Source organism: Neoarius graeffei, chromosome 23 (assembly GCF_027579695.1).
Source record: "Neoarius graeffei isolate fNeoGra1 chromosome 23, fNeoGra1.pri, whole genome shotgun sequence".
In the NCBI taxonomy this organism is placed as follows: domain Eukaryota; kingdom Metazoa; phylum Chordata; class Actinopteri; order Siluriformes; family Ariidae; genus Neoarius; species Neoarius graeffei.
Window position 1 is genome coordinate 50,759,961 of NC_083591.1, and position 15,637 is coordinate 50,775,597.

A 15,637-nucleotide genomic window follows, 5' to 3' on the forward strand; every position below is an offset into this window, starting at 1 on the left:
CCTCACACAATAGCCCGATTTCATTGTGTGCATGTAGGATTGGATTTCTCTGGCACCCTGCTGGGACCTTCAGCTCGATTACCGACAGCAGCTCGATTTGGATGTGCATGTAAACGTAGTCACTGAAAACCTGTAATGCGGTGCTTAGAATTTGCCCCACAATACTTTCATGAATATTACGACTGAGAAGTTGGAGGCAGATATAAAGGCAAACAGGTTATCTGAGAATATTTTCATGGCAACCTGGAAAAATTTACCTATACACTCACCGGCCACTATATTAGGAACACCCCTACATCCAGCTGCTGTTTTATGCGGTTCTCTAATCAGCCGATCGCTTGACAGCAGCACAATGCATCAAATCATGCGGATACAAATCAAGGGCTTCAGTTAATGTTCACTTCAAACATCAGAACGGGAAAAATTGTGATCTCAAAGTGTGACTTTATTTCACTGTAGCATGGGTGTTGGTTTGAACCAGAAGGACTGGTTTGAGTATTACAGAAACTGCTCCTGATCTCCTGGGGTTTTCTAGACACAACAATCTCTGGAGTTTATACAGACAGAATGGTGCGAAAAACATCGAGTGAGTGACAGTTCTGTGGGTGGAAACAAACGCCTTGTTGATAAGAAAGATCAGAGGAAAACGGCCAGACTGGTTCGAGCTTTTTTGCCAGGACGGATATAGCAACTCATAGAATCACTCTTTACAACCGTGGTGAGCAGAAAAGCATCTCAGCATGCAGCAGCAGAAGAACAAGGGTTGCACAAGAACAAGTTCCTATTAAAGTGGTCACTGAGTGTATATTCAAATTCACTTAAGATCAGTTAGCATGATGACTTTCTCAAGATCAACTTTTTTTTTTCTACTTTGGAAATAAATTTATAAATCAACATTAAGATTTGTGAGTCAAATCCTGAGGTTTCCTCCAGGTTCTTTGGTTTCCTCCCTATTTCCAAAACATCCCTTTCTCTAAATTGTCTCGAGGTGTGGATGTTTGTGTAAATGTATGTCTGTGTTTGTGTGTGTTAGAGGCTTTGTAACAGAGCAGCATGTATTTCAGGTTTTTGTTCCGCATTCACAGGATAGGATTTGGATCCACTTCAAGGCTGATCATAAAAAAGATGCATGAAGACATGAGTAAAAAATGACTCAGATGGGCGAGAGCAAACCACAGATTGTTTTTTGCGTAATAACAGTCATTTCACCGGGCGAACTTTTCAACATGTCATACTGAAGCATTTTGTTTTCCCAGAATTCTATTATTAATAATAATAATAATAATAATAATAATAATAATTAAAGCCGCAAGCGGCCTCGACGGGCCCTCGCGCCAGCGGCCAAGGGGGGCGGGGGCATGCGTCCCCGCGAAAAACCTTCCACAGCTTCTTCGGCAAGAGACATTACACCCACAATGGCGACAAAGCACAGAATTGGACACATGGCAACAATAGGGTCTCACACTGTACGGTGCTCGGGGCCTAATAATAATAATAATAATAATAATCCTTCAAAAACAATAGGGTCTCGCACTGTACGGTGCTCGGGCCCTAATAATAATAATAATAACTAGAAACTATATGCCAAGCAGGCACCTTAATGCGAGAGGCAAAAATCACAACACGTTAGGGGGCGCTATAGAGGCCCTGAGGCCCGCCTGGATCTGGGCTTCTGGTTCTCAGTAGCGGTGGCAGTCTAAGAAAAAGGAGCCAAATTTCGTGCGTTGTCGACCATGGCAAGCGCCCCAATAAGGGTCTTGTACAGAGTTTGCTTGCCAAGGTTGACAAATCAGAAGCTGCAATATCATGTCTGCCATAACCAGCACCCCCAGGGGCGAAAGTGCACAAAATTTGGCGTATATGTCAGGTGAGCTATGAAGAGTTTGCGTATGAAGTTTGATGACAATTGAGTAAATAGAAGATGAGATATAGATTTTTGAAGAATAAATTTTTTGGTTTTTCCCATGTCAGGAGGTGGCGCTATGCTGTACATGAGCGATTATGAGTTGGAAAAATAAGTGTCTACAACAGCAACGTACTATCACAAGGCAGTGGTGTGAAGGAAAAGCATTATGGAATTATAAACCAAAAACCCGTTTTGGAGCAACTGCGTCGGCCAAAAACAGCGCCCCCCATGGACGAAAATTCCCAAAATGTGGTATACATGACATGGGAGGTAGTAAGAGGGTGGCCGTGAAGTTTGACCAAATTCGAGGAAAGATTGGATTTTTTGCCCAAAAATAGCGCCCCCAGTGGCGAAATATCACAGAAATTGGGTAACATGTCAGAAGCCCAATGAGTGATTTGCGTGTGAAGTATGAGCAGTTTTGAGCAATGAGAAGATTTGTTATGAATTTTTAAGCATGTAAAATTTTGAAGTGAAAATTGATTGACGTATAACTTCTGAACGGTTGATCCTACGTGAAACGAATTTAGTAACTTTTGTCAGCCATGTCTGTAGATGATGTGTATCAATTTTGGTGACATTCCTATGAACGGTCTAGGAGGAGTTGCGCCGTCTTCGTGGCCATGCATTTCGCACAAAAGTGAAATTACCTCACTTCCTGTTGGGCGTGGCTAATGCATTGGCATTACATTTTTGTCCGGCTTAGTGAGATACATATGCGTACCAAATTGCATGCCACTACTACAAACTATATGGCAACCAGGCACCTTAATGCGGGAGGCCAAAATCACAACGACTTAGGGGGCGCTATAGAGGCCCTGAGGCCCGGCCAAGTTTGGGCTTTTGGTTCTGAGTAGCGGTGGCAATTCTCGGAACTGGTGCCAAATTTCGTGCGTTTTCGCCCATGGCAAGCGCCCCGAAAATGGCCCAACAGCGGAGAAAAATAAAGAAGAAGAAGAAGACGGAAGAAGAAGAAGAAGAAGAAGAATAGTGAACTCTTACAAGAACAATAGGGCCTTCGCCCATTCGGGCTCGGGCCCTAATAATAGTGAACTCTTACAAGAACAATAGGGCCTTCGCCCATTCGGGCTCGGGCCCTAATAATAAAACCCCGATTCCAAAAAAGTTGGGACAAAGTACAAATTGTAAATAAAAACAGAATGCAATAATTTACAAATCTCAAAAACTGATATTGTATTCAAAATAGAACATAGACAACATATCAAATGTCAAAAGTGAGACATTTTGAAATTTCATGCCAAATATTGGCTCATTTGAAACTTCATGACAGCAACACATCTCAAAAAAGTTGGGACAGGGGCAATAAGAGGCTGGAAAAGTTAAAGGTACAAAAAAGGAACAGCTGGAGGACCAAACTGCAACTCATTAGGTCAATTGGCAATAGGTCATTAACATGACTGGGTATAAAAAGAGCATCTTGGAGTGGCAGCGGCTCTCAGAAGTAAAGATGGGAAGAGGATCACCAATCCCCCTAATTCTGCGCCGACAAATAGTGGAGCAATATCAGAAAGGAGTTCGACAGTGTAAAATTGCAAAGAGTTTGAACATATCATCATCTACAGTGCATAATATCATCAAAAGATTCAGAGAATCTGGAAGAATCTCTGTGCGTAAGGGTCAAGGCCGGAAAACCATACTGGGTGCCCGTGAGCTTCGGGCCCTTAGACGGCACTGCATCACATACAGGCATGCTTCTGTATTGGAAATCACAAAATGGGCTCAGGAATATTTCCAGAGAACATTATCTGTGAACACAATTCACCGTGCCATCCGCCGTTGCCAGCTAAAACTCTATAGTTCAAAGAAGAAGCCGTATCTAAACATGATCCAGAAGCGCAGACGTCTTCTCTGGGCCAAGGCTCATTTAAAATGGACTGTGGCAAAGTGGAAAACTGTTCTGTGGTCAGATGAATCAAAATTTGAAGTTCTTTATGGAAATCAGGGACGCCGTGTCATTCCGACTAAAGAGGAGAAGGACGACCCAAGTTGTTATCGGCGCTCAGTTCAGAAGCCTGCATCTCTGATGGTATGGGGTTGCATTAGTGCGTGTGGCATGGGCAGCTTACACATCTGGAAAGACACCATCAATGCTGAAAGGTATATCCAGGTTCTAGAGCAACATATGCTCCCATCCAGACGACGTCTCTTTCAGGGAAGACCTTGCATTTTCCAACATGACAATGCCAAACCACATACTGCATCAATTACAGCATCATGGCTGCGTAGAAGAAGGGTCCGGGTACTGAACTGGCCAGCCTGCAGTCCAGATCTTTCACCCATAGAAAACATTTGGCGCATCATAAAACGGAAGATACGACAAAAAAGACCTAAGACAGTTGAGCAACTAGAATCCTGCATTAGACAAGAATGGGTTAACATTCCTATCCCTAAACTTGAGCAACTTGTCTCCTCAGTCCCCAGACGTTTACAGACTGTTGTAAAGAGAAAAGGGGATGTCTCACAGTGGTAAACATGGCCTTGTCCCAACTTTTTTGAGATGTGTTATTGTCATGAAATTTAAAATCCCCTAATTTTTCTCTTTAAATGATACATTTTCTCAGTTTAAACATTTGATATGTCATCTATGTTCTATTCTGAATAAAATATGGAATTTTGAAACTTCCACATCATTGCATTCCGTTTTTATTTACAATTTGTACTTTGTCCCAACTTTTTTGGAATCGGGGTTGTAATAATAATAAAGGCGTGTAGTGGTTAGCACTGTCGCCTCACAGCAAGAAGGTCCTGGGTTCGAGCCTTGTGGCCGGCGAGGGCCTTTCTGTGCGGAGTTTGCATGTTCTCCCCGTGTCCGCGTGGGTTTCCTCCGGGTGCTCCGGTTTCCCCCACAGTCCAAAGACATGCAGGTTAGGTTAACTGGTGACTCTAAATTGACCGTAGGTGTGAATGTGAGTGTGAATGGTTGTCTGTGTCTGTCAGCCCTGTGATGACCTGGCGACTTGTCCAGGGTGTACCCTGCCTTTCGCCCGTAGTCAGCTGGGATAGGCTCCAGCTTGCCTGCGACCCTGTAGAACAGGATAAAGCGGCTACAGATAATGAAATGAGATGAGATAATAATAGGTTATTTTTTGTCGTACCCTTCCAAAGCCGAATCACAAAATGCAACACACCAATCCAAGACAAAATATCAACAACACTAACTAGACTCTCTTTTCCCTTTCAGAATGTCACGATCCAGGATATCAATCAGAGACAGTTCAGCCGTCGGCCGCTTCCACGGCGCTGCCACCAGTAACGGGCAGGCAGTCCTTGAGAAGGAGGTGGTTAGTAAGGAAACGAGGCAGGAAGGAGGCTGTCGTCGCTGGTTACGGAAAGCAAGCCCCTGTTGCTTTCGCCGACAGAGCAGCTCATATGATGTTACGAATGAAGTGGACGCCGTGGGCAAGGATGAAGAAAAACCAACACCATTCCCCGAGCCTTCTAAACCTATCACAGAAGACAGTGAGCTGGAGGGTGAGACTCCGGACTCAGATCTTTACTAATTAACATCAGTTTAAAACTTGAAAAAGAAATTGTTGACTCATTGTTGTAACATGCAGTGCATCAATCTGAATGTAGATTTGATCTGGATTAATTCACACAAACACACTGAAGAAATAGTGATGAAACCAAGCAGAATTAAGACGCTACCCTTACAAAAACGAAGTTTATTCAAGTGCGCGTCTAGTATACTGCTTTTAAACTAAAAATAAGAGTATGCTTTCAGTTTACTTTTTATTTACTTCTCAGAGATATACTTAATAAAGTTATACATAAGTATACTTGGCTTATACTGAAAAGTATATCGAAAAGTCTAAGTATATTAAGCTTATACTTAAACTTTTGATCAAGATATACTTAACAAAAGTGTAATAAAGTATTAAAATATTTGTGCCTTGTGTTTAAGTGTACTTAAGTACATTTTGATTTTTAAAGAAAATGAATATGTTCTTAATCCTGAGTGTCTGTTGTTATTTTGTGAATTCTTACCTTTATAACTTCATTGTAACTTAAGGTACAAAACGCTTAAGTTGTCTACTGGTAGTGTGCATGAGGTAAGGGTTCGGGCTAGAAATCTAATAGTATACCTAGAAGGGGAATTGCAGTAAACTTCAAAACTAAAAAGTGGACTAGATGTACAGTATATACACTACCGTTCAAAAGTTTGGGGTCACCCAGACAATTTTGTGTTTTCCATGAAAAGCCACACTTTTATTTACCACCATAAATTGTAAAACGAATTGAAAATATAGTCAAGACATTTTTCTGGCCATTTTGAGCATTTAATCGACCCCACAAATGTGATGCTCCAGAAACTCAATCTGCTCAAAGGAAGGTCAGTTTTATAGCTTCTCTAAAGAGCTCAACTGTTTTCAGCTGTGCTAACATGATTGTACAAGGGTTTTCTAATCATCCATTAGCCTTCTGAGGCAATGAGCAAACACATTGTACCATTAGAACACTGGAGTGAGAGTTGCTGGAAATGGGCCTCTATACACCTATGGAGATATTGCACCAAAAACCAGACATTTGCAGCTAGAATAGTCATTTAGCACATTAGCAATGTATAGAGTGCATTTCTGATTAGTTTAAAGTGATCTTCATTGAAAAGAACAGTGCTTTTCTTTCAAAAATAAGGACATTTCAAAGTGACCCCAAACTTTTGAACGGTAGTGTATACAGTAACTAATAGTATATTTCCAATATGCTATAAAGTATACTTTTATAAACTAAAAAGTGGACTAGAAGTGTGTAATGAGTAAACCAATAGTATATTTCCAGTATACTACAAAGTATCCTTTCGTAAAGTAAAAAGTGGACTGGAAGTATAAAACAAGTAAACTCATAGTATATTTCCAGTACACTATGAGTACGCTTTTGCAAACTAAAGAGTGGACTACAAGTATAGAACTAGTAAACTATTAGTATATAAGTTTACTTGTGGTATACTTGCAGTAGAAAATAAAAAATACTAGTTGTATACTCAGAGTTTACTTCTCTTAAACTTAAAGTCTACTTTTTATAAACTAAAATTGAGCCGGGCGGCACGGTGGTGTAGTGGTTAGCGCTGTCGCCTCACAGCAAGAAGGTCCGGGTTCGAGCCCCATGGCTGGCGAGGGCCTTTCTGTGCGGAGTTTGCATGTTGTCCGCGTGGGTTTCCTCCGGGTGCTCTGGTTTCCCCCACAGTCCAAAGACATGCAGGTTAGGTTAACTGGTGACTCTAAATTGACCGTAGGTGTGAATGTGAATGGTTGTCTGTGTCTATGTGTCAGCCCTGTGATGACCTGGCGACTTGTCCAGGGTGTACCCCGCCTCTCGCCCGTAGTCAGCTGGGATAGGCTCCAGCTTGCCTGCGACCCTGTAGAACAGGATAAAGCGGCTACAGATAATGAGATGAGAAAATTGAGCCAATTTAGTTCCAAGCAGTATTAGATTAGTTTACTTACAACTGTACTGTAAGTACAGTGATATCAGTATACTTGGTACACAAAAGTATGCTTCAGGAACTTTACTTAAGTATACTTCTTTTTGATAAGGGTAACCAAGCATTCAGTGTGAGTAACGAACACCTCAGCTCATCACCAAAACGTTCACCAATTACCTTTTGTTGAGGGTGCAAAAAGAATCATATACTCATTCATTTCCCTTTGACTGCATAACTACTTAACTGGTTTGCTTTTACATTGTGGTACTTAGCCTTTTTTTAGCCTATTTAGGATTCTGGGCAGCTAAAATACGAGTCAGCAGCAAATTAGAGCTTTTATTTCCCACCCATGTCTACTATTACACCAGACATTTGTATTAACCCTTTGCTGAACTTCTACAGACAGTGCTGATTGACATCTGGACATCTTTAATGTCTTTTTATCACTCATTCCTTTTCTTCCTTTCAGACCTGTCTCTGGTCGTACGCTCCGTGGACTTGCTCAGCTCAAAGACTGGCCAGAACCGTAAAGAGCATCACACTGAGCAGTACTTCAGCAACGAACTCATCATCCGCCGAGGCCAGACGTTTCAGATTATGATTGATCTGTCCCGCCCTTTCAACATCAACACGGATAAACTGCGTCTGGAGCTGAAAACCGGTCAGTGCGAGGTGTTAGATGCTTTTGTGACAGATAATGTTGTTACATTACCGTACCGTGCTGGGTGATTGACTTCATACTGGGTGTGGTTATTGAACCAGAAGCCAATATGATCTTATAGGAAGTTGATATACTGGGTGCGAGTATGTATTAGGGTTCATTCTGCAGATGTTAATTTGCGGCACGGTGGTGTAGTGGTTAGCACAGTCGCCTCACAGCAAGAAGGTTCCGGGTTCGAACCCAGCGGCCGGCGAGGGCCTTTCTGTGTGGAGTTTGCATGTTCTCCCTGTGTCTGCGTGGGCTTCCTCTGGGTGCTCCGGTTTCCCCCACAATCCAAAGACATGCAGTTAGGTTGACTGCTCCCTGACTGCTCCCTGGGCGCTCTGGTGAGGCTGCCCACTGCTCTGAGTGTGTGTGCATGTGTTCACTGCTTCAGATGGGTTAAATGCAGAGGATGAATTTCACTGTAAAGTGACGAATAAAGGTTTCTTCTTCTTCTTAATGTAACACTAATACCATTAAAAAGTAAAACAAAGACTTTTTCAGTATTTCTGTGAAACAGCTGTAGAAATCAGCTAACTAACATAAACATAGTGATGAGACAAAACTATGTTTGTTGTTGTTAATTTTAATGATTGGCTCCTCTTCGATAATGTACATCCCTGAGAGTAAAATCCTGCTCATCTCCATTACTAGCGAAGGCAGGTTTATGGGTTTTTTAGGTTTACTACCTCAAATCATCAACTCAAAGTTGATTATTTTCCAATAACCGCATTATACCCCATTCTCACTCAGTGTAAACCGTATATGTATACATAAGTTAATTTATCCTGAGTTGACCTCATAACATTTGCAGCAACCTTTTGTTACAGTTTTAGCGGGTATCAGAACCATCAGATGTACAGTCCTGTACAAAAGTCTTCAGCACGTGTAAAGAAATGCTGTAGACCAAAAATGGCTTTAAAAAATAATGAAATGAATGTTTAATGTTTCCACATTTAAAAAAAAATACTATAAACAATCAATAAGCCATAATAAATTAAACAATGTCAGTATTTGGTGTGAGACGACCTTTTGCTTTAAAAAAAATAATAAAAAATAGTAGTCTCAGGTCCAGTGAGTGCAGTTTTATGCAGAAATTAGCTGTAGGCTTTACTGAGCATCTTCCAGAACCAGCCACAGTTCTTCTGGACACTTTGACTGTCACATTCGCATCTTCATTTTGCACCAAAACCCAGCAGCCTTCATTATGCTTTCTTTTTTAATCTGAAAAGTGCTCTTTTATAGAATATGCTGCTCAGATACAAACATTTTGTTTCCTGTAACATTTAATTTTGTGTTGGGAAAAAAACCCTGAACGTTTGGAACTCTAAAATGTTTTTGTACCGACTTGATAATGTAGAAATCATAAAAAAAGAAATCTATAACAAAGTTTGTATGAAAAAAAAGAGGGCCTCAGACTTTTGAAACAGTACTGTGTACACTACCGTTCAAAAGTTTGGGGTCACTTTGAAATGTCCTTATTTTTGAAAGAAAAGCACTGTTCTTTTCAATGAAGATCGCTTTAAACTAATCAGAAATCCACTCTATACATTGCTAATGTGGTAAATGACTATTCTAGCTGCAAATGTCTGGTTTTTGGTGCAATATCTCCATAGGTGTATAGAGGCCCATTTCCAGCAACTCTCACTCCTGTTAGGGTTTTGCTGGGATTCGAACCTGGTTCGTTGGTGTGATAATCCAGCAAACCCCCACTAGGCCACCAGGGGGATGACTCAAATGCAGAGGCGTGAGGCGGAAGTAGAAAAAGTAACAAAAGGTTTATTTATACTATGTACACTATATACAATCCAGGGCAAAACAAAAAAAAAACAAAAACAAAGAGTATAATTCAAAAAGAAAAAGGCAAAAATGCAAAAGCTCAGAAGATCCACAAAACACAGTACAAAGGAAACTGGAGATAAACATAACAGCACAAAGACTCCGTGACAAGAGGACTGAACTCAGGGGTATAAATACACAAACTAATTAAGGACACAGGTGAAGATAATTAGGACTAACAGGCAATTAACAAAAACACAAAACACAGGAACAGTGGCGGCCTCTAGAGGCCAAAATAAACAAGACACAAAAAGGAAATAACAGCGGCCTCTAGAGGCCAAAACAGTCCAAGTCCTAACACACTCCAGTGTTCTAATGGTACAATGTGTTTGCTCATTGCCTCAGAAGGCTAATGGATGATTAGAAAACCCTTGTACAATCATGTTAGCACAGCTGAAAACAGTTGAGCTCTTTAGAGAAGCTATAAAACTGACCTTCCTTTGAGCAGATTGAGTTTCTGGAGCATCACATTTGTGGGGTCGATTAAATGCTCAAAATGGCCAGAAAAATGTCTTGACTATATTTTCTATTCATTTTACAACTTATGGTGGTAAATAAAAGTGTGACTTTTCATGGAAAACACAAAATTGTCTGGGTGACCCCAAACTTTTGAACGGTAGTGTACCTTCTCAGAGAATCGGTACGTTTTGAAATTTTCCGCCGTTTTGGTTTTCACCAGTACAACTGAATTCTTTATTCTGAGTAGCCAAAAAGTGTTGATTAATTTTCTACAACAGCAGCTATGACCGTAGTTTCAGCTACAAATAGTTGTTTTACAGAAATGTTACAGAAAAAAAATGCTACAGAAAAGAAAATGTTTGTATCTGAGCAGCATATTACAGTACATTCCATAAGAGAGCACTTTTCAGATTAAAAAAAGAAAACATAATGAAGGTGACTGGGTTTTGGTGCAAAATGAAGAAGTAAGTGTGACACCAAATATTGACTTTGAGTCATTTATTATGGTTAAATGATTACTGTTTATAGCATTTTTTAAAATGGTGAAACACTAAACGTTCATTTAATTTTTTTTAAAGCCATTTTTGGCCTACAGCATTTCTTCACATGTGCCTAGACTTTTGCATACATGTCAACCTATACGGAATGTCCGTATTTTATACGGATTTGATTCAATAAACGTAGTATACGGGCGTATAAATAAAGTTATACGGATTCTTTAAAAAAACTTCAATATTTATTTAGAGCTATAATCAATTCCCATGATGATAAAAGAGCGCATAACATTTACAAACGTACCGTACACCACAGCCAGCCAGTAAAGAGTCTTATGAAATCGCGCGTTATCTTGTGGTAGTGAGACTTCGTTCCACTTTTGATCATGCGCACACCGCATTGCGAGAATCCCGCCAACCGTGAAGTCATAGACATATAAACATAGACGCCGCCTTCTGCGTAGAATCATACGTCATCCTCGCCGCCATATTGGATGTGGCAAAGTGGAGATTCTTCAACCGTCTCTGGTATACAGTAGCCGAGAATAAAGATGCCTCATTCATGTGCTGCGTTTAACTGTACCAACAGGTTTACCGTCCAAACGAGATCACATGGGATTACCTTTCACTGGAAAAATACTTTGTATTCATTCTGAAGGTTTATTGTTATTAATATTGAATAAAAAGTAACTGGGATATATCATTGTTAATTATCATTCAAATTTTAGGTAAATTATTTTAATTTGCATCTTATACGGATTTTATAAGGGAAATACGGATTTTGGAGGTTGGTTATACAGGTTTGATTGACCAAAGGTTGACATGTATGCTTTTGCACAGTACTGTACGTTCTTTAACAACAAAACTTGTTAAAATTATTCAAGCAAAAATGTTGCAGCGGGAGACACAGCTTGGTATTCAGTCACTGATAAAGACCAGATAAGATCGTGCTTTGAATAATTCTTTCACCTGATACACTCTAATGCTCTACGAATGCTAGTTATAATACAGATGAAAGAAAAAGTACAAAAAGAAGTTTGCTGTAAATTATGTTTAATTCTCAGTTGTGTAAATACTGCATTGTGCTTTAAAGGAGAACTGAAGTCATTTTTAAATTTGCTTTATTTCTTAATTAAAATGTAATTAGTGTGCTTGCTCAAGCACACAGCAGCCAAAGGCAAGCACACTATTGTTCTTCTTAAGTTTACTTATTCTGCCTTATTCCGACACGTTTTTTGGATCTACTCCTCCTCCTAGGGCGTTCGAGATAGAGACACCGTTCCAACTCTGAGACGTCTGGCCCGAAGTGGTGTAGTGTGCTTGTATACAGCTTTTGGATCAACGCACCCGTTCTGTTGTTCTTGTCATTTTTCTTTTGTTTTTTTCCCATAGAGAATGAATAGGACGCATGAATTGAATCGTCCTACTCGGACACGCTCCATCGCAGATGCACCAAACCTCATGTGATACTTCAGGCCAACTCCCCCGACACATACATGCAATCGGTTCTGACCCGCACTCATTTTTCCTTTCTTTTTGCTCATCCCTTTTTCCTCCATAGGCTTGCATTGATTTTTGGCCCCATTGAAAATGAATGGTGTTTCAGGAGAAAAACTTTCACTCTCCATCAATTTTTTTAACCAGATGACCAAACTTCAAGAAACTTCACTTGATGCCTCAGGCCAAGTCCCCGCACAGATCCATCCCCTCATCTGAGACCTGCACTCGTCTTTTCCTTGGTTTTCACGCATCTCTTTTTACCTCCATAGGCTTCCATTGATTTTTGGCCCCATTCAAATGAATGGAGTTTTGCTCAGTAACACTTCACCACACATCCACCAAACTTCATACGGCACCTCAGGTCAAATCACCCATCACACACATGATATCGGTTCTGACCCGCACTCGTCTTTGTCTTGCCTTTCATCCGTCCATTTTTTCTTCATTTTGCCGCTAATCAGTGGAAGCTTGACTGAGTCATTCCTCCCTTCCCCCATAGGTGATGATGCATTTGGCAAGGATCTGCTCATTTAAGACTTTGACAGCAAATCAACTTCAACTCAATGGCCACTTTATTAGGAATACTTACACGCACACACGATAGCAATTAGCATATAAGCATTCACGTGTTACCATGCTAGCTGTTAGCATGTTACCCATTACGATATCATGCCTGCTGTTAGCTCGCGAGTTGTCAGCATGTTCACCATTAGCATGTTATCATGAGAGCCGTTAACATGTTAGGATTAGCATGGTAGCATGCAGAGTTCGCATGTTTGCTGTTAGCGAGTTCGCCTGAGCATGTTAGAATGCTAGCTGTTAGCATGTTAGCATGTCACCCTCAGCGTGTTAGCATGATAAAAGTTAACATACTAGCCATTAGCATGTTAGCCTGTTAGCTGTTAGCATGATAGCTGTCGGCATATTAGTCTTAAAGTGTTATAATTTTAACAAATAACATGTTAATCATTAGCATGTTAGAATGCTAGCTGTTAGCATGTTATCTATTAGCATGTTAGCATTAACATGTTAACATGCTAGCTTTTAGCATGTTAGTATGCTAACTGTTAGCATGCTAGTTGTTAGCATGTTGGCATGATAGCTTTTAGCATGCTAGCATGATAGCTGTTCTGCTACAGCTCAGCAAGTACACTTTGCATTTTCTCTGCGGAAATGTAGTCTACTTCAATTACGTTTTCGGTTTTAGTAACGTTATATCGTGACTCGTATTGGCAACTAATCGCAATTAAATATTATACTTATCGGCCTATTCGGTTTTTAGCCATGTTGAATTTAGTTTGTTTGGTCCACGGCAGGCGTCGCTTATCCGTGCGATCTTCACGCGACTTGTGCGAGACTTAAAAACGTGAAGTGTCAGCCAGGTATCAGTGCCACCATTTTGAAAACTATTTTCCAAACGAAATATTGCACAAAAACGAGTTTAAATGACGATTACTGCCTACTTTTTTCAAACTTTCCTGATCGCTATGAAGACGAACACAACTTCCGGCTTGATTACATCAGCATTCGAAAGAGGGCGTGTGCGTCTTTTGACAACGTTGGCAGATGTTGATCACTTTGATTTCCGCTGTACATTTTACTTCCGTTCTACGATGTCTCGCACAGGTCTCAACGAATCTTGTTTACGCCCATTGCTTTGACATATGGACTGATATATTACAGAGCATATTTCAAACACTCATAACTTGCTACAGCAGCGACAAAATAGCGATCAAAAATGCATTCCGATATTTAATAAAATGAGATAAATAGAATTTTGATAATAAAAAATTTGCCTTCAGTTCTCCTTTAATGGTTAAGTTACTATGGAAATGATTTCATTTCCCGTTTAATTTTACTCTGAAATCAAGGCATGTACTGAAAGTTGGTTCCTTAAAGCTGTAAGAAAAAAAGAATTTGCAGCTAAGTGGGGCTGAGCTTTACATATAGACTTACAATGTGGTATCTATAAACTATAAAAAAAATGAAAGGAACGAAATGAAAGGATTTAAAAGAAAGGAAGTGAAGTAATAGTTCAGTATTTGTAGTTGAGGCTGGAGTCTAAGAATATTTTTCCACTGCATGAGAATGGGAGATAATGGGAGGAAGGGTGGAGGGCTCATGATAACCCCTTGTGCTCACTGTGTGAAATAGTGATACAGAACAAACACAGAAAGTATTTCTCTCTATTTATTTCACACACTCACATGAATAACACTGCTACGTTTCATTGCTATCCGGTTGTTGCAACAACTCAAGAATTTTGGCTACTATCTCACACATCCTTGTTAAAACCTTGAAAAACCTGAAAAAAATAACTGGTTGTCTCTCATCTCATTATACAGGTTTTTCAGCTCGCTTATCCAAGTCTGCTTGAAAAAATGAATCAAACTTGGCATCAAACTTCTCCATAATCCAGATTCAGAACGGGAAGGTTGTGTTTGCTCTATTATAAATAAATTGCCGAAAGTACAAACGTTCCTGGAGTTGTTTGTACTTCAGATGAATGGAGCTGTAGTCTGAATAGCACTCTGTAACCCAAAAAAAAAAAAAGAGAGATAGTGACCTTCAACACACACTCTCTGAACCTTTTCCTTTAAAGGTCCACTGCCGCTGGTGTCGAAGGGCACGCACATCATCATCCCACTCGTGGAGGAGCTGCAGGACCTGCGCTGGGAAGCCAAGGTTGTGGAGCAGAATGGCAATCGCATCAAGCTGTCAATCAACTCACCCTCCAATGCTGTCATCGGAAAATACAAGTTCACAGTCAACACCCAGAGTACAGAAAGCGAGCCTGTTAACAAGAATGACCCCGAGAAAGACATCTACATGCTCTTCAACCCCTGGTGTAAAGGTGAGATATGCAAAGAAATACTAACGAACAATATTTTCCATGCAGGAATCATGTTTTCACTCAGAAAGTCATCTGACTAAGTGCAGGAATAAATATAATAAGTAAAAGTGTTAAATCGTGTAAGATTTAAAGAAAAAATATGTATTAACAATTAAATGGTGAAAGGAAATACTGTAAATTTCTGAACAACAATAACAAAATTATATTTTAAAAAATGAGTACAAAAATCCACTCATTGTCAGGTTTTATTTATACAACAGTAAATTGTTAATCTAAGTTCTTTATATAATTTATTAATATATACAGTACCATTCAAAAGTTTAGGCACACCTACTCAACTGATTCATAGGTTTTTCAATCAATCAGTCAATCAAATTTATTTGTATAGCACATTTAAATGATAACATGGTGCCATACCAAAGTACTGAACAAAGCGCAT

General features: G+C 40.0%; 1 protein-coding gene across 1 annotated transcript in view; it reads left to right on the plus strand.

The window, feature by feature from the left end:
• Positions 1-15,637, plus strand: part of tgm1l1 (transglutaminase 1 like 1) — a 79,699-nt gene that overhangs the window by 22,997 nt on the left and 41,065 nt on the right. Inside the window, exons 2-4 of the mRNA XM_060906358.1 lie at positions 5,109-5,398; positions 7,819-8,010; positions 14,947-15,198. Coding sequence (XP_060762341.1) covers positions 5,110-5,398; positions 7,819-8,010; positions 14,947-15,198 — 733 coding nt within the window. The 5' untranslated portion in view covers position 5,109. The remainder of the gene's footprint in view (positions 1-5,108; positions 5,399-7,818; positions 8,011-14,946; positions 15,199-15,637) is intronic.